The sequence below is a fragment of the Brachyistius frenatus genome, unplaced genomic scaffold, assembly GCF_029030835.1.
Source record: "Brachyistius frenatus isolate BFR_SWC_R1_liver_20210118 unplaced genomic scaffold, ASM2903083v1 Contig_3, whole genome shotgun sequence".
NCBI classification, from domain to species: Eukaryota; Metazoa; Chordata; class Actinopteri; family Embiotocidae; genus Brachyistius; species Brachyistius frenatus.
In genome coordinates, this window is record NW_027210602.1 from 9,368,525 (window position 1) to 9,394,449 (window position 25,925).

At 40.1% G+C, this 25,925-nt stretch overlaps 1 protein-coding gene across 4 annotated transcripts in view; it reads right to left on the minus strand.

Moving 5' to 3' along the window:
- Positions 1–25,925, minus strand: part of cacna1bb (calcium channel, voltage-dependent, N type, alpha 1B subunit, b) — a 174,833-nt gene that overhangs the window by 90,828 nt on the left and 58,080 nt on the right. For all 4 annotated transcript variants that reach the window (XM_069705695.1, XM_069705713.1, XM_069705721.1 and 1 more), the window contains exons 4-6: positions 24,157–24,248; positions 23,476–23,628; positions 17,180–17,367 (exon numbers count right to left, since the gene is read on the minus strand). In XM_069705695.1, the coding sequence (XP_069561796.1) occupies positions 17,180–17,367; positions 23,476–23,628; positions 24,157–24,248 (433 nt within the window). The remainder of the gene's footprint in view (positions 1–17,179; positions 17,368–23,475; positions 23,629–24,156; positions 24,249–25,925) is intronic.

Below are 25,925 nucleotides of genomic sequence, written 5' to 3' on the forward strand. Positions count from 1 at the left end.
GGCATCATTTCTTTCTCTACATTTCCAGCATTTCATCACTGTCTCATCATCTCATCACTCAATCCTCATGTCTTTCTCTGCATTTCTGCCTCTTGCTGTCCACCTCTCTTCGTATGAATGTTACATGAACGCCCTTTCATCTTCTCTCTCCCTCTCAAATGAATTCACTTCAATAAAGCTTAAAGTTATAGTTGGATATTGTGGGAAATTAGGTTTTTTGCTTTTTCTCTGAGTGAGATGAAAGGTTAGGTAAGAAGCTGAAGCTAACCAGCCAACATAAAGCTTAGAAGCACAAGGAAAAAACTAACATGAGAACCAATGCGAACTAACCAGAGACACTATGCCCGCCCACCTATACTACCAACCTGAGTGCAGTCAATCAAACCAGACACGCCTTCAAACATACTACTCTTTGAGGTCTATTATCTAATTGATGATTGAATTATTTTCAGAAGGACCACCAGCACACTGATAACAGAGTGAATTTAACTAATGAAACCATAATGATTGTGGAAAACATTTAATTGACTTTGAATTCCATCAGTTGTTCAACCTTGTTGAGTGGGAGTGTTTTGAAGGCAGAGGTTGTTTTTTGTTTTTGTTTTATAGCCAGCCCCTAGTGGCCCTCAGTGGTATTGCACTTTAAGACAATTCTGCCCTGGCTTCACATCTATTGTGTATATACAGTCTGTGTTGGAGGCAAAAACTGAGTTAAAGGCAGAGTGAATATTGGACTGGAACACAGAAACACAGAATAGATGATAATGCTGCCTGTCTGCTAGATGTGTAAACAGCCAACTGTTTGCTAATATGTCAGCCATATCTAGTGATAATATGTCAGTGTTTGTAGCTTATTGTTGGGCCCCCCAGTGGTCAGAAATGTACTCTCAAAATCACATGCAGACTTAAGGTTTTCCCTTTCATTCTAATCATGTGTGTAAAAAGGATATAAGGCTTATTTTATGGCTGTGCTCAAAATCTGGTAACATGCAGTCATCTTTTCTGTTTGCAGTAGCAGCAGTTAGTATCATGCTTCTCTCTCTGGGGAACCTGGGAGGCCTGCTGAGCAGGAGAATATGAAGTGGCAATGCACTCCGTTTGCGTCAGCTTTCACTCCCGGAGTTAGCCAGCGAGAAGGGAAGTCTATCCTCCCCTGATGACACGGTCTTGATCCCTCAGCTGGCTGCATAGGCAGAAGGGTTGAGCTTGGTTGCGCTGGTGCAAATGGATTTCAGATTCTGAAACTCAGCAGGGCTTCTGTAGTGGAGGCCCAGAGTTCGCAGGATCTCTCAGATTTAAGAAGTTGAACACGCTAAACTGAGGCACACCTGATTCTGTATGACATGTATGACTCTGGATTGAGTTGCTGCTATTTTGAAATATTTTAATATTAAGTTGTGTATTGTTTCCATAGTTTTCCTTTTCTCTTTCTAATACCAAGTTGTGCTTGTTGCCAGGAGGACCTGTATTATTTACTTTATCAAAAGAACAAAGTGTCTCTTTGACTGAGGACATAAACAGCCTGTGTTAATATCTTGAAATACTGTTGATCTAGTGCAGTCAGACTGAGCTTGACCATACAGAAGAAGCTGGTCAAAATGTTGTCCATGCTGATTTGATGTTTTATCTAATGTCAAGACCAGAATATATAGTTTTCATTGTAATTATTTTTGGCCGTTTCACATTCAGTTAGACATCTATAAAATGCTCAATGGCACTAGGAATGCCATTGTTGTTGACATTCCTGATCCTGAATATTTCTCCCTCCTGGACAATCACATTTCATGTCATGCAGGTTGTGAAATACCACAAGCTATGGATATTTTGTGATGTGACATCTATTCTGGGAATTAGAAAAGAAAAGAAAAGAAAAGAAAAGAAAAGAAAAGAAAAGAAAAGAAAAGAAAAGAAAAGAAAAGAAAAGAAAAGAAAAGAAAAGAAAAGAAAAGAAAAGAAAAGAAAAGAAAAGAAAAGAAAAGAAAAGAAAAGAAAAAAGAAGGACCTGTATTATGGCCTCTGGGCATTGTGGAAGGACATCCATCACTTCAATCTATCATATGTCACTTCTGGATGGAGGGTGTGATACAGTATTCTATATAACAAACAGCCTCTGGCACCATCAAGCAAACACATCTGCGGTTCCATATAAATTACATGTAGATGTAATTTATATATTTATATAGGCCCAGATTCAATATAAATTGAAAACAGAAAAGAAATGTGATTTTCTGTATATTCTAGAGCAAATACAATCTCTGAGGTGGCAGAGGTAAAAAACTGTTTTCATATGAAACTTTACTGTTTTTTGTAAATTAAGGTGAACGAATTTTAAAATGCAGAAAGTGACACTGGTTTTGAAATTAAACTCTAAATGTAAGAATGAAGGCTGTGCGTATGTGTCATTTCTATGCACAGTCTGATTAGTTGCCTCCACCTTTAACTGCACTGTGTATGGAGCTATGCAATGAGATTAAACCTCATTGCGTGCTCATGAGAGTTAAGACAGGGCATATGGCAACCGAGGCCAGTGGCTATACTCAGTTCATTACAAAACTGCTGATGCACTATGTTGCCTGTAGCAGGGTACTTCTAATGACACCATATGTTCATTAATTATAATATGAAGAAAGACTAATATTTGAGTAAAACTTAGTTAAGAGTATAATGAGGAAGATTTCTATTTATTTAGAGAAACTGCTCAGGTTATAGGGCCTCTATCAAAATACACACGCAGAAAAAAAAAATCATGATGATGACCGACTTTTTAGTTTTTTTGGCAAACACCCAAATCCCGAATCAGTTTCAGTTGAATGTCCTCGTGAAATGGATTCATAAAGCAAGAATAGAAGAACAGAAAAAGGCAAATGCCAGACTCTAAAGAAAAACACACATGCCTTACACTGGTGGCACTATCAACTCATGAGAAACCAACCCGGGGCTCCTGGTGCCATCATGGACTCTAAATTTGAACATCTAGTTAAAGATTGTATTGTTTTGTTTTCCCCAGTGTTTTCCTCTTCCTGTCTCCCATCGGGTGTGAATCCCTGTTCTCCTGCAGGACTATCTCCAATTAACCCTCCTGCTCCCTGTCAGCACACCTGCAGCCAATCCTCTCATGTAGCCCTGCAGCACATCTACTCCGCCTTCTCCCCCACTCGTGATCAGTTTGTCATGTCACTCTCCTCGTCCCGTCTGCTTCTTTGTCTGTTCTTGCGCCCTGTTTCAGTCCCTGTGCCCGATTTGTTTTTCTCGTGTCCCTGTTTGGAGTATATGTTTGTGTGTTTTTGGACTTGCCTGTTTGTAATCTTGCTCCAGGGTTTTTTTTGTTTTTTTTGTGAGAAGAGCTTTAAGTCTGCTTGGTTTGTAACCCTGCCTCACTTCTTTCAGTAAAGCCTTTATTCGATTAAACCTCCTGCCTCCATTTGTCGTGTGTTTGGGTCCTATCACCGAGATAATTATCAAATCAGCCCATTAGAACCTTGAGAATTTATCAATATTTTTCCATCTCAGCAGAGGCACTGAATGATTTAGGGACAAAAAACACTGATGTGCTGCTGGGCTATAAACCATCCAGACCTCTCAGGTCATCTTCAACATGTCAACTTAATATCATTGGTGTCACAACTAAACATAGAGAATTACTTTTGTGCATCAAATATCTGCAGTAAAATTCCCAGATAAGTTCTATTTACTGTCTGCGGATAATTCTCAGTTTGACATTCAGGCTTTAACTTTTCTGTTTGCACAAAAAAAATTTAAACCGACAGTGAGAGTAATTACAAATACCCCATCGACACCTTCAGGCTACTGTTGCAGCTGTAAAACAGTGGATAAACTGTGGATAAATGGATAACTCAAATAAAAGGCATCACAACTGCCCCAATATGACTCGTTTCGCTAGCAGATCCAGTTGGTCTGATGACGTTTGGAAAGTCTAGAAGAGTTCAAGTTAAGAGTTACAGTTAGCATCGGGGCTAAATCAGAGGTTGGCTGCCTCTGCAAATGTTTGTTTCTGGTGCACATGTGCAGTATGCATTCATCCAGCCACCAGATTTGCACTTTTATTCTCTGTCTCGCTCTGTTTAAACCAGGGGCGTAGTGCCATTTATTTAAGCACCTTCCTCTTTTATCTTTCTATTTTGCTTAGTGAGTATTTTCTTCATGTCTGTTCTGTCTTGTGTAAAGCATTCTGAATTTCATTGTATGTGCTATCCAAGTAAACTTGCCTTGCTTTGCCTCAGCAGGTCGTGCTCACATCCTACATTTTGTTGCTGTCTAAAAACAACCTTTGTGTAATGACTTATACACACTGAGTTTGATGTTTTTTATGAGTTCACTTGATATCGTTATTCCACCTCTGTTATTCCCATGAGTCATCGCTGGCTGACTCCTCTGAATGATCAGCGAGGAAGAAGCAAAAGCTGCCACAAAATTTGGAGTCATGCATCATGCAGTTGCGGGGTGACAGTGTACTCCCACTCTCACGCACGCACGCACACACACACACACACACACACACACACACACACACACACACACACACACACACACACACACACACACACACACACACACACACACACACACACACACACACACACACACACACACACGAGGAAAGCCTGCTGAAATGAAGACGGCCACTCTGAATCAATTCAGCAGCTCCTTACAGCCCTGAAACATTCACAACAAGCAGAAGTGACTGTGCTCAACAGCTCTGGTGGCACAGAGCAAAAGGTCTTCACAAAGAAGAAGAATACTGCACATCATAAAAACTTTCTGGTTAAACGGAATTCAAAGCTTATATCATCTCTCTAAGAGTCGACTATTGTTCTCTAGTGACATGAATTAATTTGTTGCAAGCTAATTTTAGGAATATTTAATTAGGCAGTTGAAGTTCAAAAGGCTGACCACTTAAATGTGGACACAGTTCCTTTCACATTAAAGCAGCCAGTGATGGTATCCAGACTAAGACATTGAAAGGTCTTTCACTGCAGTGGTAACAGTTCTATATCATAAGTAGCAATTTGAAACAAGTCCACAAATTCCCCAAAAATTCGAATCACTTATTGTGTGATCATGCATTTCCTACAATGCTACTTCTTTATTGTGTTACTATTTAACACTTTCTTATCTAACAGATACTAGAACTTTGAACTCCCCTAATTTGTGTACTAAACAATTAATCACATGGTGTGTGATTGTTTCCCACTTTGCTGAAAGTTTTGGTTTCTATGGCACTTTTACTGAACAGTTCACTCTTTATTTCCAGCGACAGGCTGCTGCCCAACATCAGAGAGCAGACAGACCATTAGCGTGTGAAGAAATTGAAACACTTACATCAAGAGAGACACATATTTTTCTAAGGAGACTGATAAAGAACTGGAATTCATCAGGGGGAGACATGGCTCCAAATGAATGGTCATGTTTCTCTGTGGACTCTATCTTACACCTGGCGCAAAGCAGTGCTGATCTCTATTCAAGTGCCATTTGTCGTTTCAGACCAAAGCAGATGTCATTTTCCTGTCAAGCCCCCACGCTGTTTAAATAACAAAGGTACATTTGTAAATTTGGTGCATCACTTTTGTGAGTCAGATGGTACGGGATTGGGTGAGAGACTTACAAACACCTGATCTTAAGCCAACGGTGCAGTATTTTACTATTATTTTATGGGTGCATTATTAAGACAGTGATATGCACCTACATACTGTAGGCGGGTGCACAACACACATGCACTCTGCTTGTTACACACACGGGGACCCGCAGCAGCACAAACACTCAAAAGATTAAAAATAAAAAGATTACAGTGTGAAAGATTATTAATGTGAACATCAATCTGCTCAATCTGCACACGAGCAGATCTGTTTCCTCTGCAGAGAAGCGCTCTTTCCTTCTATGTGGAAAATTCTCCATTATAATTGTAATACACCAAGGTGCAAACACACCTGGGTTTTTGAGGAAGCAGTTAATAACACTCTGATTCATTTATTCCATCCATCCATGCATTATCTATACCAGCTTTATCCTGTACACAGCGGGCTGGAGCCTATCCCAGCTGACTTTGGGGCGGAGGCAGGGGATGGTGGGAGAAGGCCGGAGGACCCGGAGAGAACCCACGCAGACCAGGAGAACATGCTTACCCCATACAGAAAAGCCCCCGCCCCAGCTAAGGTTTGGAGCCTGCCCACCCCGAGGTTCAAACCCAGAACCTTCTCGCTGTTAGGCGACAGTGCTGCCCACTGCCCCACCATGATGTTTTTCATGATTTGCCCAGAACACAACTATGATTCATTCAGAAATGAAGTACCACCCCTATGAACCATGTGCCTTACTTTAGCCTCAGATTATCTGCTGTTAAATTAGCAAAAGTGGATTTGAACACACCCTACATGTGTGCCGTAAGCTTTAGATCGTGTGCTTCGATCGTTATTAAGATCAAGTTTGGCTGTGTCAGCTTGTTTTGCACCTCCTTTTCCCCTTTGCCAAAAAATGGTTGATACCAAATACATAATGATGGAATGTCTCACTTAATCGCTTCACACTGTACTTTAATACTTCTGAAATTAAAAATTAAAAAAACATCACGCATGAACACACTCAGCTGAACTTGATAACATCAGTATTTTTTCTTTGATATCGACTCTCCGGTTAACTACGAGGATTCACACTCTATTTTTCTGGAATTTGTCAAGCAGTGTAACACTCAGCACGAGACGTCCTGACAAGGCCAAAGTGCACCCGCCTCTGGGACTCACATGCCTCTAATGAAGAGAGAGGGAGAGGTGCTTGTGACCCAGCGCATCGCACACACACATTTAACCACTCAAAGTCACATCTCAATCAAAGGATGCAGCAAGGCAAGACTTCAGTCAGTACAGTAAATCAATAAATATTGATATCGTTAAAATATTGAAAAACAAGAACTGGTGCCTTTCTTTTCTCTGAAAGTATAAAATTAAGATCTTTAACAGGAGGATTGTTAAATTCTGATTGGTGCATAGCAATACATGACATCACCTTTCTACACCAGAACCCCACCCACATCAAACCAGTCAGAGGAGCACAGATGAAAAAAAAAATTCAAATCTCCCATGTGATGTGATGTAATTATGAATAAATGTTTTTCAGTGTGGAGTCGGAACATGACACAGCAGAGGTAATTAGGGTCGCCTCTAATTTGACGGCAGCCATTGGGTCGCCAGAAGAGACAGAGGAAATGTAATAAAATCACAAGCCATGAAATGAAGATTGCCACATTATCAACGCTGAGAAACCACCCACACATCCTGCTGCTGCAACAACAGTGTCACTTCTCCACCGAATGGCTCCGAGCTAAAGCAGCATGCATAGTGTGAACCAACGCAGTACTCTGCTGTCTTTTGTGGATTACTGTCACAGCATTATTGTTAAAGTTTTTATCATCTGCTTTTTATATCTTTTCCAATATAACTTGATTCCTTGTGAGAATTTTGAATATTAATATTAGATTTACAAGATAAAGTAAGATACACAAATCTATGGAAAAACCTGCATCACTTATATTCATGATTTGACTCATAACTCGTAATGATTTTTGCTAAATGTTCACAAGGGTGCAGCAAAGGTCTGTCTAGGGAGTTGAGCCAGGGAATGCTGCCCATGTCGTATGTGCCCTCACCAATCAATCATCAGGTCGGGTCTCTACTGTATTATAATTTCAGCAGATGCGTTATTCAAACAGACTTGTGATCTCCTATCTCAGCTTGAAAGGGACTCTGATGCTCCTTAGCTACAAAAGTGATGAGGGTTTAAGAAAGATTTTGGTGTGCACTATGTACACACAGAAAATGTATTCACGTGCCAAAAGCAGCCAATGTTTAAAGGGGAACTCGACCAAATGAAGCCCCCATCAAAGTGTGTTTCTACAATATAATGTGAGAAAAATGTTGGAGAGCTTTTTGTAGCTCCATCATGCAAAATATCATAAATACGTGACATCACATAAATCAACATCAGTTGGGGCTGAAGCCTTCAATGTTTGAAAAACAAACAAACAAACAATAACATAACAACTGGACGTGTCGAGAAAGAAGGGATGCCCACCCCTCATCTTTACTTGGGACTGCATACTAGTACCTTAACACACCTGAAGCTCCAAGCAAAAGTACATTACCCACAATGCAACTCCACTGCCAAACTGCAGGGGAACTTTTAATGTCCAACTTTTACACAGAAGACTGCTGTTGGTTTCCTGTTAACTACTGACAGAGAACACTGTTTTGTTTTAACCTTGACTATGATGTTGCCCTGACTGTAACTGAGCAGATATTCTTCAATCATAATCACAACCACTTCCCAACCTTTGTGCAAATTATTAAACAACCTTGACCAAAGCAGGCTGCAACGGCATTACAGTGAGAGAATGCAGATCTGATCTAGTTGTTATCATGTCAACAGTATCTAAAATGTGATCTTAAGGTGAAAATTATTTTCACTGAAAAATAAACAATATGGCATGTCCTGTTGGTGGCCACATGGCCATTCAGACTATATATGAGAAACACATGAGAAACAACTCTGTACTATTAAAAGATGACACATGTCAAGACAAAGGGCCTGATTTACTAAGATCTCAAATAAAGGGTACTAAATTGCGTGTTCCTTCCAAAAGTTTGCTAATTTTTTTGCATCGGTTTTGCAGGTGATTTACTGAGAATAATTGGGTCTTTGAAATCAGGTGCAAATCGCTGTCTGTAAATGAAGGGTTTGCGTGTGTTAAAGTGATTCCAGCCATGAAAAACACAGAACGACCGCAAAAGGAAAAGGAAATCTGATCCCATTGAAATTAAGAAATATAAATATAATAAGAACAAAACGCTATATAGGAGATTATCAGTAAGGAAGTCAATGCTGTGGGAAAAATAAAAAGGTGAAAAAAAGGCTTAATAATAAATATATGGTAAATATAAGAGGAGGGGCGTTGGATGAGATCCTCGAACAAACAACAATCAGCAGGTCCAGATCTTTCTGTGAGGAGCATCGCGAGTGCTCGTGAGCCTGATGAAACCTATAGCATACCTGCGAATTCTGCTGGACACATTCAGGACCTGTGACAGCACACCTGAATAACGGGATTGGGTGGGATGTCCAAGCAGCGACACGCTGGAACGACCCAGAGGCAGGAAAGTGCTGCATCGGAAGAAGTTTGGACATTGCTAGTATTTTGTGGCTCCTCCTTGTTATTGGCTGTCAATCATCATTCAGTTCATTCAATAACTCAGAAATGTCATCGCTGGACAAACGATAAGTCAGAATAATTTTTCCCTCTGTCATCTACATTTTTTTTCCACGGGTGTAAAACCACGTTCTCTACGTATTCTTTAGTTTCCTGCATCTCCTTCTCACCACAATAAGAGCAGCTGTCTCTCCAGATTTGTGCATCAGATTAATACGTTCCTTTCAGTCGTACTAAAATACACAATCACTTCTCCTGTTTCTACTTTCAGGTTTAGTAAATATTGTTGCGGGTGCTAAATGTATGTATTTACTTGTTCCCTCCCAGTATTTTGCACCTTCAAGCAGAAACACCCAATATTAAATATGCATGCAGGCAAACACGCAAAATGGACAACGTGTGTTAAACTGCACATTTGAAAGATGCAATCCTCACTGCACGTCGTCAGTAGATCTGCTTGGGCATTTTTTTGCAGGTGGTGTGGAGTTTACACGGGATTTTACACACGCAAACTTTTAGTAAATCAAGCCCAGAGTGTGATCCTGCCCTCTTATTAAGATCATTTTCACCTTGAAAACTGGCTTTCATCATCCCAACGGGAGAGAGGATGTTTGAAGGGGAACCAAGAAAAAATACAATAAATTGGAAGTATAATACTTATTGTTTTTTTTTTTTTTGCATGGGTGTAAACTTTTCTGAATCCATCTTCCATCTTAATCTGGCCTCCAGTTGTACAGTTTCATATCAGTAACATCCACCATGTGGTTTAGCCGCTAAAGACGAGGATATTTTTCTCGAGTCAAAAGCACAGCTTTGCAGCAGCTGGCAACGTTATGATCATTAGCATAATCTGAAATCTCTCTTCATCTGCGCTGCCTTTCCGTTTCCTCTGCTCGCATGATGTTTCTAACATTAAGACAGAGCACTGATTCTTTTTGGGACACTCTCTCCCTCCCAGCCTCTCTTGTTGGGTGTAATGACTTCACTGAGGATGGATTTCAACACGTGTCAGGACTTGAGTTGGTCTTGTGGTGTCTCAAGGCCTCTCATAGATTTAAGCACCGGAAACTACGTTGTTAGGTTTGTGACAGGATTGCAATATGGTTAGGTTTAGGAACCAAAGTTACATGATGAGTGTTAGGAAGAGATTATTGTTTGGGTTAAAATAAGTCATTTTACATAAGTAACATAATGTATGACATTTATGTTACTTTACATTTGTTACGCAAGTTAAATACATTACGTTAGACAAGTGACTTATTTGCTTTTTTTTTTTTTTATTTTTTTCAAATGCCCTCTCACAGACTCCAAAACTGTTTTCTCATTTGAAAGTCCTGTGTCTGTTTCATCCAACCACCCCCAGCCCTTCTCTGTACGGACTTTGTCACTCTTTCTAATTGTACACCGTCACACGACCTCCTTCTTTGACTCAGGTGGTCACTGTTCCCAAGGCCACTTTGTGCGTATCTCTCTGACACCCACAGCTTTGACGTCCCAGGAATGAGAATGGGCTGAATTTTTGTGTTGATACTTTGTGGGGGCGACTGCATGTTGAAAAGCCTTCCAAAATGATACATATGATGCCTACGATAACAAATTGTCTGATTATTTTCTGATCTGAAACTTCTATAACTGAGATCTGGTTGTGTTCAGAGAAAGATTGTGATCACGGTTTTAAAAAATCTCATTCTAACCATTAGATGACCAAGCAGATGTTTTAATGTCAAAGTCGGACATCAAAGCTCGCTGTCTCAACTGGACAAACTACTAAATTTTACAAATGTACATCGAGTTATCACCCTACATCCAGTAAAGTGTAGCAAACAGCCACTAACTAGAGAATGTCTATGGGACCTTCATACGCTGTGTGGGAGACAGTCCCAAATGGGGCTGTGGGCATGTTGTTACAATGAATGTCACAGTTTTAACAGGAATAAGGATTCAAACCCATGACACTAAATCAGTAGGTTGAGGTAAACAAAAGAACTTTAAAACATTTGGAGGAATTTAAGATGGAGGCAGTGGAAAACAAACATGGGGCAAAGCAGAGTGAACTAAAAACAAAGTACAGATTGCAGGGAACGAAACTTGAAATGATGACTGAAAGTTCTGACGTAACAATCTGGCAACATGACGTTTCAAGCCGGGAAACTTGTTTGATTGGCTAGAGCAATTTGTTGCCTGATGATGTTGCACTGGGGCAACAGTTGAGTGGAGTTTGCTGCACTTTCCTGCTGGAGCACTGTGCTTTAAGACCAGAACTACACCAATGCAGCTGTCTCATTGATGCGTAAAAAGTGTTACCCTCGCATCATTGACATAAAAGTAGCTGTTCAAGCTTTTTTTTTTTTAGATATTAAAACTTGAAGATAAAGTAATTTAAATGTCTTGAGATTGGACTTCCTGGTTTGTATTTGATCTGCTCACAGCTACCAGTGCCAACATGCTTACACTGACAGTCTGACTGCATCTACTTTGTCACCACTCCCTCCAGCTGCAGAACAACACGGCAGACGGCAGGGCTTCGTTCCACGACATCAGCTGCTGGGACACCCCGGCATTCTGCGACGTGGCCTCGCCGGGGGCGGTGAAGTTAAGAGGGAAGTGTGGAGGGGGTGGTAGAAGTAGAGCGAGCAAGATGGTAATGATGGGGAGGATGGAGAGAGGCACTCTGCATTTTCTTTCGCACCATTGGAGAAGACAGTCTGATCTGAGCGATCCCCCTCCAGGCAAAGGCAGCACAGTCATCAATCTGCGAGGTTAACACTGGGTTACGGGAAAGTATATAATCTACAGAATACAGCTCCCCGCCTGAATGCTATTCTGGCTTCATGATGTAATAGACTTCACCTTTTCCCCCTGCTTCTATATTATGTGTGTCTGCATATACACCTATGTCTCTTTTCTGCTGCATATTGTTGTCAGATTTACTCTGAGCCCTGTTACTATGTTTCACTCCTGTATCTTCCCCATCCACCCACCAGATGTCCCCTGACTTCCATCCTCCACCCACTTACCTGTTTGCTACACCAACCTCACCTGTGCCCAAGTCCCAATCAGCTCCCTGGTATATATACACTTTGTTTCCCACTTCCACACTTGCAAGATTGTTTTTGTGTGTTTATCTAAACACTCCAGCCTTGTTTGCCAACAGTAGATTACCTGTTTGACCATTAACGCCTGTTTGGATCGTGATCTCTGCCTTGCCATCTGGTTTTGTTTGTGTGCCAACCAGCCTGTCTGGAAGCTTCTGCCCGGCTCAGTCTGCGTTTGTGTCCTCCTCTCTGCTGTACTCACACAAACTATGACAGTTTCTTCATTTTATTTGCTTTGGGGAAGACTTTGTGGAGCAACAGAACCTTTAGACCCAGCTGGGATGGTTAGTTACAGACACTTTCTGTAGGGCCAAGAGTGTTGTCAATCATGATTAGTCTAAGAAATATGTAATCACTGTATCGGGACTAAAATAAAAAAGAACAGTTGGTACCATTTACAGCCGCATCTGTAATGATGACTGTTTTTAACAACCAAATCTGTTGGAATTGGCATCAACAAACCGAGCAAACATTTGGAGAGAAGAACTCGAGTAAGAAGTGAGAAGGTTTGCAATAGAATATGCAGCCCTATGTGAAACCAAAGCACGTAATGCACTCATCAGTCCATTAAAGGATACGACGTCTGGGTCCCGTTTGCCTCTCCCAGGCGTGAAAAGTAAGGTGCCTTCAGTATAGCACTAAAAACGACCTGGTTAGGTTTAGTAGATGAGTTTGAGTTTGAGTTAAGACCGAGGCAGTGGCTGTTTGGTTAGGTTTAGGCACCAAAGCTACTGATGATGCTGAAATGATCAACCTGACAGACATGATGCCTTCCTCTGAATGGTTAGAGCTAAACAAAACAAAATAACTCCCATTTTTAACAAGAAATTGTCTAGATGAACACCATGTGGACTTATCAGGCTACACATTAAACCTGTGGGTCACAATGTGTCTTACAAATGAGTGAGCGAAACTGTTAGCAAGTTGCAACTGGAGAAAATACTTTTGCTATATTTAAAAAACACTGGTTAAACTGTTGATTGGATTTTTTTTTTTTTTTTGAGGAGTCCTGCCAGCCAATCAATGTCAAGTATTTCCCCTGATAAACAGTAAACAGACAGATGTCAGAACGGTGAAGGGAAGCTTTTCAAAGAAAACACTTTCCAGTGTGGTGAAGTAAAACCTCGAGACCAGCAATCAGACCCAACAAAACACTTCCAAATAGAACCTTGATTGCCACAACCGTATGTACCGTAAGTGATTTCTACAAGGCCGTGAGAAATCTCTCAACGAAGCCAAACAGACGTCTTTGCATGTGAATCAAACTTGTTTGAAAGGTAAAAACTGACAGGAGTTAAAACAGAGAGGACAAGAGTATGATGTCACTCAGCATAAAGAGAAAGACCTGATTGGATCGGTGGCAAAGAAATGCATGAATAAAAGCCACAGAAGAAAGCTGGAGTAAAAATAACCGGTGGATCAAAAGGAATGACTGAGCAGAAGGAAAAGAAAAAGTCCAAAATACAAAGAAAAAGTTCAGACTGAGAGAGAAGGCATTCTTGGATCACAACACTGTGGGACTGCTGCGTTAGGATAATGAGCCAGAAAAGGCTACGGGAGATGTTTGGACTGAAATGAGGAAGAGCAAGAAGAAAGAGGAGGAAAGACAGGTCTGTAAGTAGTGCAAAACGTGGTGCCAGTTAGCTGCTCTCTCCTGGGAGAGGGAAAGATGAAGAAGAAGAATAAGACAGAAGGTGGGGAAAGAAAAAGGAGAGGTGTTTAGGGAATGAGAGGAGGACATAAACATAAAGGCAGAGACCAAATGAAGACAGAGAGGAGAAACATAAGAGGGAGAATTACATGTGCGGGAAACAATATAACAAATAAATCCTTGGCCAAGTACTTGTAAAATGAATTGGGTCAATGATAACTGGTCACTTTCCACAAAGCTAGTGAAATTTACTGAGTTGTCTTCACAGTCCTTCTCTCCCCTCACTGTGCTGTCATTTAAGGGAATATCACGCAGATAATAAGATGAGAGAGTGATTCCCACTGATTTACAGAGGTCATACCATTTTCACTTTTTAGAGTGAATTCTCCACCTCTGAGATGGAGGCATTAACACAGCACAGAGAGAAATAAATATAGGCGTGTATAGTATTAGTAGTCTGAAACAAAACTAAGCATGGTTTTGAACAAGAAAAAATTAATTACACAAAATAATTTTACCTAAGTATTCAATGACTGAGAAAAATGTGCCAAATAATAACTGTTCTGATAAACTGCTGTTCACAAGTCACCAGAGTTCATCATTCAACCTTCCACAAATAGTGTTTTTTTGGGTCGTATAGTGTCGTATTTCCTCATGGCCGGTACTGCCAGTCCAATATATGATGCATTTTTTTTTAACACTTTTGCGTTTTGAAATACTAAAACAGATGACGCCGTGGGTCAGACAGTCATTGCCGGACAGGCCCAGACACTTAGCCAGTTTTTAGTTCTGCTTGGCTGAACAGCCCTCATCCTTTAGGGAATGTTGTTTTTCTTTTTGAGTTCTGCGATCATGTAGTTTTATAAGACACTATAATGCCTGAAAAAACCAAGACGTGCTGGTATTTAGATAACAAAACTGTTTGGGTTGGTAACAGAGAGTACTAAAAGTACTAAAAACTTGTAAGGGGGTTAACCCAGTGACCCACTTGTCTAGGAGACAGGATTCACAGCCGTATAATCTCTGCTTTGAGTGCAGCCACAGAGGGTTAGATGACGTCCAGTTAAGACGCTCTCCTCATGTTTCCTCATTCTCTAATTTACTGTCAGAAACAAGCAAAAGATGGCTCTGGCTGCGCTGTTAATCAGAACTGGGCAACGAAAAGTGTTGTTATGTCACAATACAAAAAACTACAAAAAACACTAAATATAATCTGCTGTTTATGTTTTGTCTGCCAAATTAAAAGAATCTGAATTCTTTAATGTTGAATAATGGAAACTGATGGTTGGATATAAACAAAAAAATGTCCAGGCCCTTGTGTGCATTTGCGGTGACTATCCCTTTGTGAGTTTGCTGAAACAAAATGGACTCCAGTTAAATTACACTACATTTAGAGCTGTTGAAATGTGATGAGAATATAGTCAGATGAAACACAAATCAAAGTTTTCACCACCTGCTTTTCGTGCACATTTGACCTTTGTAGTTAACCAAAACAGTCAATGTACCAACTGACAGCATTTTTCTGTTGTTTAGTTGTTTTATGGTTGTTGTTGTTTTTCTAATTGTTTCTCACTAGTAATCTAGGCCAAAACAAAATCTCGATAGCTTTACGTCCACCTTAAATCGCACCGTTTAGTCCAACCACACCTTTATGCCATAGTATTTTAATACCAGCTTAATTATATTGGAATACACAGTATTTATTAATTTCATTGCTCGGCAGAACACATCCTGTTATTTACAATGAATCCCTCTCTGATGGTCGTGTCCTCCCTGTGGGGTACCACAAGGTTTAGTCTTAGCACCACTGCTTTTATGTTTGTCCGTGCTCCCCTGACAGTTTCCCCTGCGGACTGATTATCTTCTGTTTAAACCCAGATTTATATTCCTATCCTTTTCTGGCCTGCAGGCTGCTTCCTGCCTCTCTGGACCAAAGCAGAAATGCGTTTTAACACCCAGGTGTGCAGTAAAACCCGTTTAATCCTCTTAAACTGATCAAGGGAGGCTGGACAAGTGAGGACGTGGTTAATGTCTTCCCAGGAACAGACATTGGTCTGACTGTGACCCACTGAGCCAAACTACACTCAGAGCTGACCTGATAGATTTCACATTGATGTCCGGACACCTTTGGCCCATTGATCCCACAGGGGCATGTCAAGCAGAAAAAAACAAACAGCGAGTCAGACACACACACGCAAGCGCACACACACACACACACACACACACACACACACACACACACACACACACACACACACACACACACACACACACACACACACACACACACACACACACACACACACACACACAGAGGTAGGCAGGCGAGATATCACATGAGATTCATGAGCGGAGGGTGTTTAAATCTCTGATGGAAACCCAGAAAGGAACAAATGAGTGAATATTGCCGTCCATGACCAGCTACCATCAAATTGCCTTTAAGCAACAAATTAGTCCTCCAAATGCCCTTCAGTGCTCACAGTTTTGCGGTTGGCAGCTCTCAGGTGTCTGTGTGTCTCTATATGAATGTTAAGGAAATGGGTGGTGAGAAAAGAGCATGTATGCTCTTCTGAATGAATCATTATTTTTTATAAAGATTCTAATTGTTCCTGTAGGGGTTGAAATATTCATTTAACTTCAATGTGAGAATGATCAAAAGCAAAAACAACATAGTTCCGCTAATCAGAGCTTGTCCTCCAGTGGTAGGCAAACACTGTGAAAGGTGTGCTGAAGGAGATGCTAGAGGAGAGGTCATTGGATCATTAAAATCAACATGGTTTACCTCAACATGAAAATGGATGAGCTTTATTAATATCATGGCAATATGCTTATTACCGTTATTATAATAGTATTGTGATATTAATCTCAAAAGTTATTTTGGCATGGTAAGAATAGTTAGTGTATTATTTATTACAATTACATTTTAGGGTTCATCCTTTGAGGATTGTCAGCATCAACAACAAATATCATCAAAATCTAGGTTTATAGGCCAAAGAGTTGGTCCAACGGAAGGTCAGTGTCAAGATTCACCATTATGATTAGGAACCATCTTGTGAAGACCATGAATAATCAAGCAAAGTGTGTAGTGGAAAAACAAAGAAAAATAGCTGGGTTAGATGCAAGAAGATTGTGAAGAACATGAGTAAAAGAAGACAGCACAGAAGAAATCAAGTGAATTCATGAACAGTTAAAGAACGTTTTTGCTGTGCTGAGACTCACGCTGTAGAGGATATCCACCCAGCCCTCCATGGTGATGCACTGGAACACAGTCAGCACCGCAAACAGGATGTTGTCGAAGTTGGTGATACCAAAGTTGGGTCCGGTCCAGTATTCTCTGCACTCGGTACCGTTGGGGCAAATCCTGGCTGGGGGCTCCAGACCACAAGGCCAGTCAGCTGCTCTCTCACCTGATCCACAGAGAAACACGGCAAGAGAAGAAGTGAGGTTTGATATGATGCGTTCTGTTTTCAGGTAAACTTATAGTTTTTGAGATTTAGAGATCTTAATTTGTCAGGCAGATACAAAGACAGTTTTGTGTCCCATTAAGCCACCAGAGTTTTTCAAACGCTTTCTAATAGTCAAAAGGTTTTACCAATCTATACACCTTTTGGAGTTTATATTTGTAAGAACTGTATCTGCGATAGCACAGTGGCCAAAATATCATTCCCCCCTGCCTACAATGCTCCACGGTGTCCCATAATCTCCTACCAATCAGCCATCAGTCATGCTGGTGGCACTTCTAAAGAGAAACACACAAGGGCATCACTCGAAGGTGCCCCACCCTCCTTCACTGGTTCCTCCAAATGAGGACCGTTGACCTCCTGAGCTCATAATGCAGAGTCAGGCTGCAACCTTATTGTGTCACTCAGTGCACAAAGACTGGGAGCGCAGGTGAAGGTCGGTCCAACGATCCACTAGTGAGTTTCGAGCTTTGCTCTGTGGCTGGAGATTCAGCTGAGAATGCCGCTGTTAAAGCTGCTGAGGTTCCTCATCTACACTTATAATACCGGAACTCATCAAACACCTGGAAGTCAAATATTTGTCAAGCCTCCTTTTCAAACAGCAACATGATGAATTATCTGGATGTTTCATGGTTTCTGGTTTTATTTCCAGTGTTCTCTGTGCAGTTTGGGGAAAATGATCGGGGCAAATGTGTCAGTTTTGCCAACAATGACTGATCAACGACATCAAAATGTAAGTCCAGATTAACAGTTTGAGGCAGTTCGATAAAATTGGACATACAATGCACAGATCTTTTTTTTTTTTTTTTTTTTTAATGAAAATAAAAGATTTTAGTCAAATTAAAGGTTACAATGTCAAAAACAGAAAAACTGAAAATTAATAAAGTGACTGAATGCATTTCACCCTGTTTAGGTATTTTATGGACACGTTTAGATTCCACCGTTTTTTAAAGTACTATCGTGTAAAAAATCAGCTCCACACGTGAACAGGTAGATCAGGCCTTTCCAACTAGTGGTCCGCGGGCTGGATACAGGCCGCATTTTTTTTAATTTGTTTATGGCCTGCAAGAATCTGCCAGCAAATCAGGCTTACATGTGTGATAAGATAAATAGAACTCAAGTGTCTCCGAGCTACTTTGAGACATCTGAACTGACATCTAAGGATGTTAGAAAGTAGGAATGTGCATCTTAAGACGATCTGTGTGGCGACAGGATTGCATGGCAGCGGGGAGGATCAGGGAAACCCCGTGTGTGTTCGCGACAGCATGTGCTGTGACTGACTGCACCAGGATTACAGCTCAGCACCGGCCATTTGTTCAGCCTCAAGTTGGCAAGGCTAAAAGAAACTCACGGAAGCTAAACTAACAAGTTTTAAAATGTTTTACTCAAAGAGACGTAAAGTTGATTGGGAAAATTGCCAGTACCTGGGCGAATAGAGTGACAGGTATTTATTTGCTTTACCAGGTGTTTACAACGAAAACATTGCTTTCTATTGACATTATTCTAGTTATTTGTAGACATTAATTGACAAAGTATTCTGTGTGGACAACGAGCCCTCTGTGGGGTTTTTTTTTCCACTTGGCCCACTTGCTACTGAAGTCAAAGAGATTTCATTTCAAGCAGCGAAACCGACTGAAAGAAACTTTGCAGAACAGTTTCAGCTGCCAGCAGACTGAAGAAAAGTCTGAGACAGGATTTCAATGATGGTCTTCATGGGAACGCCTCACTCTGATAAATCCAATCCTAATGTAACACACACACACACACACACACACACACACACACACACACACACACACACACACACACACACACACACACACACACACACACACACACACACACACACACACACAGACAAACAGATGTGAAGTATTGGGAGTGATGAAATTCACTTTATGTAAAGTCACAACTTTTACAACACCATTCCTAAAGCGCTGGACCAAAATCATTAAACGAGATAAGAAATTTGATCAAGCTTTGCTTTGAAACTATAAAACAATTGTGTTTCTCAGTTTCTATGAGCCCAGCGTGGATGTATTTTTTACAAAACAAGACGTGTCTTACTATCGATGAGTTTTCAGGGATTATGAATAGTACCAGGCGACATGGAGGGTGCTCAGCGTTTGTTTAAAGGATGAGCTGGCATTCATGTCAGCAGATGGGGATCAGAATAATGAATAAATATGCTGAGTATAACAGATGCCTCGTGCACCCAGAGTTTCATGAAGGATAGTGCCTCGATCGCAAGCTGTGCCAAATTTTAACGATGATTTGCAGAGCCAGACTGCACAGCCAACATGCCTCTGGTGTCACTCCAGTAAAATGTGTTCTCTCGTTCCTCCTGACAGGTGCAGAGTCAGCTGGACTCAGTGACCACCGATGATGATATGGGAACTTCTCGGGTCTCTGTTTTCTTCGGCAATGTTCTTCCATAAAGAAAAAAGAACATTTCTAAAAGAAAAAAAAATAGAGCTAATATTTTTGTATTTCTTTTTTCAAATAACATCTGTATTTATTGTTATATATTTTGATTTAAAAGGTGCGATGTATGTGTGGGTGCCTTTTAAATTCTTCCATGTACTTACTTAATGTTCAAATTCATATTATCCTTAAAAAAAAACAAAAAACAATATATTTATATACAAAAAATGATGTACATAATGTATTGTTGCTATCTTGTAAACCTTCAGGATCAAAGACATATTTTATAGTGCTGTGGGCTGTTATTGATGGTAAATATGAAACCATAAAATTGTGCATGTTAACAAATTTATGGAATACTGTAGTGATAAATATGTTATATATTATAAAGAGGATTGATACAGATTTTTACTGCAGTGGAAGTGGAAATGATATGTTGGTTAGTAGTTGTCATTTAAACACTGTTAATCTGCCAATTGAAAAGGCAACAGAAGATTTTAAGTCATTTTTTTATTTTATCCTTCCATCCATCCATCTCCTTCCTCTTATCCTATGTCCCTGTCCTCAGTAATGTCTTCCAGCACCTACTGGAGGATTTCCAGGCCAGATGAGATGTATCATCTCGCCAGCATGTTCTGGGTCTATCCCCGGGGTCTACCAGTTTACTTGGAAAACCTCTAGTGGAAGGCGCCCGGGAGGCTTCCTAATCTGATGCCCGAACCACGTCAACAGATTATTTTCAACGCGAAGGAACAGCAACTCTACTCCAAGCCCTACCATATCTACAATTCTGAGCCTGGACATCCTGCAGAGGAAACTCATTTCAGCCACTTGTATGGCTACTACTGAAAGAATGAGAGGCCAGACTAAACACACAGATGAGTAGCTACTTCTGGTGCAGTGCAGCCCAGCCCTGATTAGGAAAAACCTAATTGCACCCAGCTGGAGCCCTGCCTGCGAGGGGAGTTTGCTTGTCAACCCCGAAAAAACAACATGGACGCACCACCCTGGGGGCCCACCACCGGCAGAGAAAACCATTGGGGTGGGCGCAGGGAAAGATTGCCAGCAGGCCGGCCTGCATCCCGGGCATGACGATCCAGAAAAACTTACGATCATGAACTTTGTATATAATGTAATGAATGTCACAAGGGAAATTATTGCAATCCTTATGAGTGTTTTCTATTCAGACACAGTAATATGGTCATTATTTATGTAAAGGAAAAGTCTCAGAAGGAATTAAAAAGGAAAAAAAAACTCATATCATGCAAAGGACGAAGAAGTCAAGATCTTCAATAAGAAACACATAGTGACTGCAAAACTCTCACAGCAGATACATAATGCACAAGGTTGTCCAGCATTACCTGCTCATGAGTCGCTCATTCACACACACACACACACACACACACACACACACACACACACACACACACACACACACACACACACACACACACACACACACACACACACAGGAAAACAACAACACAGCAGCCCTCATATAGAAAGTTGTTCGTAGCGCTGCTCAGCTTTATCGAACCCTGCTGTGTCGTCTCTGTAATCAAAATAACTCAATAACGCACGTACTGTACATTAACAGGCTGTCACAACTGCTCACACCACTACAAGCACCCTCTCTGGTTCAAACACGCACACACACATAACTGGCCCAACTCATACCCCCACAGTCACGCATTCACACTTTATCTGACACCAGCAGCGGGGAAATAAAACCTTCTCATAATTTTTTATCACTGCATTACACAATGGGTAATTTCAGCCAAGCAGCCTGTTTACTATAATTACTATAACGCTGTAGTATAATAACAGCAGCGTAATAGCTGCCTGGCTTTTGATTTATCAGAAATGGTTGTTGCTGCAGTGCTAACTCACACACAGGGGAGGACACCTTTTAGCACATTACACATTAAAAAGCATCATAACAGATTCTGGTATCATACTCACATACAGACTACTTTACAATAAAGATAAGATAATAATTGAGGTGAAGTGCACTGGTCTGTGACTGTGTGTGTGTGTGTGTGTGTGTGTGTGTGTGTGTGTGTGTGTGTGTGTGTGTGTGTGTGTGTGTGTGTGTGTGTGTGTGTGTGTGTGTGTGTGTGTGTGTGTGTGTGTGTGTGTGTGTGTGGTCTCAAAGTTAGAAACAGTGGCTTTGCATCCCTTGTCAAATATATGAAAATCAATCAGCAGACCTTTGAAATATTAAATATATAGTGGATGATTTATTCTATTATTTATTGTCACCAAGACGACTGTGACATCTTGAGAAGGCCTACACTGCTCCTTGTTCTGCGAGTGGTTCCTACAGATTTCTGATCATTTCAGATTTGAAACTGTAATTTCTTTAAAAGTTTAGCACTAATTGTTATTCAAATGTGTTTAATTGTAACATTTTTAACCTATTCCAGTTAATCACGAGTATAACTTTTACTTTCTAAAGTAACCATCTCTGAGCAAATTGATCAGTCATATAGTTATCTTCTGTTGTTGTAAATTACAGGTTTACAATTCAACAAATACGGGGAGAAGTTTCTATATTTAAATGATTTTTTTTTTTTTTAGAGCAATTCACTTGAAACTTCTTAAATCTGAATGAGTGCAAAACAGACACAGATCCATTTAAACCAAAGTAAATATTAATATATTCCTGCACCGTATTCTCCATGTATGTTGAATTGTGTGATTATCTTTAATCTAATTCTGAAAATGTTAATGACTTTTGGTAATAGAAGCGTTAACTACAAGTACATTTAAGTGAAGGTGCACCGAATGAACACAATTATTTTCCCAATAATTATTAACGAAATAAATGGGAAACTTCCACTGAAATTATTAGTATGTTTCAGGACATGTTAAACAAAATAACCCAAAGTTTGATTTTTGTTTCAAGGTAATGAACTTCAGACTTTTCAAAATCACCTGGACTTCAACTGCATTACCATGTGACTCTTACAGAAGATAACACTGACTTGATGTGCAGTCTGACTGATCACACATCTGTAAGTTTAAACAGTCAAATTTCAAGATTTGATTTCTGTACAAAAATAATTGTGATACAAAAGCTTCCTGAGAGGTCAAATGTATTTATAAAGTCAGAAACTCCTTATACAACATGTATTGGAATATGTAGTCAATGTATATTGAGATTAAACTAAAAAACTGTAACACAGACTTTATCCTCACTAGCACTCACAGATTATAACCTCATTAACACCATCTGAGTTCACCTTTGATCAGGAAGCCGAGTAAAAAGCATGTCCACTGAATTATAGCCGAAGCTATCAATCAGAAGCTCAAGACTGAAAATAACATCTATCAAAATCAAGATGTGAAAAGTGGCTGTCAGAAATTCTGCTGTGAGCTTGTTTGCTGCATTGATGTCGGCTTACTGCCTGCAAGCACTGCCGCTCTCCATAAGCCCCAAGTATATACACAATTTATGAATCATTTATGTACACCGACATAAATATGCGATGAAATATATGTTCTCATCTGTAACAAATACAGGAACACAGCTGAGCAAAGAAAAAAATAAGTTTTTCCTAGCGCCCTCTCAACTGATAATCAGTGTTGTCATACAAACAGAGGCCACAACCAAGCTGTCGCTCTCACCAGTGTCGATCTTGAAGCAGGTGGTGTGGAATTTTCCCATATAAAACTCCACCCCGATGATGGCAAACATGACAATGGCAAAGAAGAGCAGCAGGCCGATCTGCAGCAGAGGAACCATGGCTTTCATGATGGACTTCAACACCACCTGGAGACCTGGGAGACAGAAAGAGACGAGGACAGTGTGAGCAGGGCTCTGCCTAGTTCTTAAAAATGTCCCCACTTCAAAGGATAAAGAGAAAATGTTATGAATGATCTAAGACTAATTTACATCATCTAATCTTAGTGAAAATAATTTGTTTTCGGCTACATTCAAAAGGGAGAGCTGTTTGCTTTGACATTGAACCACATTTGGTTTTAAAAGATATATTTTTAGCAAATATTAAATAATTTTACAAACCGAATACTTGTTTAAAAAACATATTTGTAAAGTAAGAATTAAATAATTATGATTATTACATAATTATTAGTACAGAGAATTAAACTACATTGAAGTATAATAATATAAGTGTATAATATGTTAAGTATATCAAAATGTCACGAGAAAGAATAATAAAAGGTAGGAAGGATATGGATTGGAGCAAAAAAAAAATAGGCCATAACAGTGGTGCAGTTTTTAGAAGTCGTGTAGCTTTTTCTCTCCTCAGAATCACAACATGTTCAGATGTTGAAAAAGGGACTTACTGGGGATTCCTGACACCAGTTTCAGGGGTCTCAGTACTCTCACCGCTCGCAGTGTTCTCAGGTCAAAGTCTGAACCCACCGTGGCCAAAATCCTGTACAGAAACACACATAAACAAGCAAAAGGCACATTAATAATAATCTATCTACACTGTGCTACAATTTAAAATACAGGCATGCAACTAATTATTTTCATTATTTAATAATGTGGCTTATTATCCAGTTATTTAATTAGTCAATAAAATATAAGAAAATCATTAAGAATACCATTTACAGGAACCAAAACCATTGCTGATTATTTAACTGACTAATAACTGCAGCACTGAAACAATAACACTATAACAATCAATACCATGTTTTTTTATTTTTTCATTATTGATTTCTTGAAAATGAACCAAATGTAATTTTATGCTGGACTTGTCAAACAAAGACCTCAGATGACATTTGTTTTTCCCTCATGTTCAAGCTATTGATTGTTTGTTTGATTATTTGATGTCCTGTTTTGTTCTTAAACTGTCAGAAAATCATTAAAAAAAAATTATCAAACTGTCGATACAAAATATACTGAATTTACAGTGATAAAAAAAAAAAAAAACGTATTTCAGCACCACAAACCCGGTTGGTCATATTTGTGTCTTATTACATCATGTGCTGTTTATATCGGCTTTTACCTACAAGTAAGTGGAGAAGCAACATATTGTGGCAAGTCCTTGTGTGTTTCTCTATGTTTGTGTGTGTGTGTGTGTGTGTGTGTGTGTGTGTGTGTGTGTGTGTGTGTGTGTGTGTGTGTGTGTGTGTGTGTGTGTGTGTGTGTGTGTGTGTGTGTGTGTGTGTGTGTGTGTGTGTGCCCTGACTACTGAGCCACAGCTGGCAGCCCTCATTACTGGCTGTACACAGAGGGGGAAACTTAAGTGCTCCACTGAAACACACACATAAAAAAACACATGCTGGAGGCTAAAGGGGGGTGGGGCTGTGTGTGTGTGTGTGTGTGTGTGTGTGTGTGTGTGTGTGTGTGTGTGTGTGTGTGTGTGTGTGTGTGTGTGTGTGTGTGTGTGTGTGTGTGTGTGTGTGTGTGTGTGTGTGTTGGGCTAAGGTGAGGGGGGGGGGGATAATAATCACTGGAGTAATTGGGGTAAGTGAACCCAGATTAATAATTATATTAGTTGGATATGGAATCTAACAGAGACATTCCTTCACATCAATCTGTAGTGCAAAGAGATAAACACAGTCCTTCAATAACATCTTTCTGGAGTGTCAGTCTTTACTGTATACTGCAAATCTGACCAACAATAGTGTCGAGAAAATGATGGTTTGAGGATAAAACCAGCGTGATGATTGGAGCGAGTAGTTTTTTCTTCACTATTATATTTGCTGGAAAAAAAGCGTAGTGTTCAGAGGTCTGAAAGCAGGTCTGTATTGGAGACGCTGCGCTCGTGTCCTCGGTACTACGGTCGGCGAGTTTTTAATAAGCTGAAAATGTACATCATAATCACACCTTTAATACAAAGAGCAGGTTTTGAACAGGGGTGCAGGGGCAGACTTTAAAAGAGGAGGGCACATTTGGGCAATTATAGTAAATACATATGTAAAAATCAAATTCAAAGCCCTGCAAATTATTTATGTAATAAATGAAAGCCAAAAAACTATACACAGTTTGATGTGAAACAATATGAATACATAACTTGTAAATGTTCTATGCATCATTTTGCATCTCTTTGTAGTCGATTCCCACCACTTTGTGATGACTGGTCATTTTGCATGTTGTGGTTTGT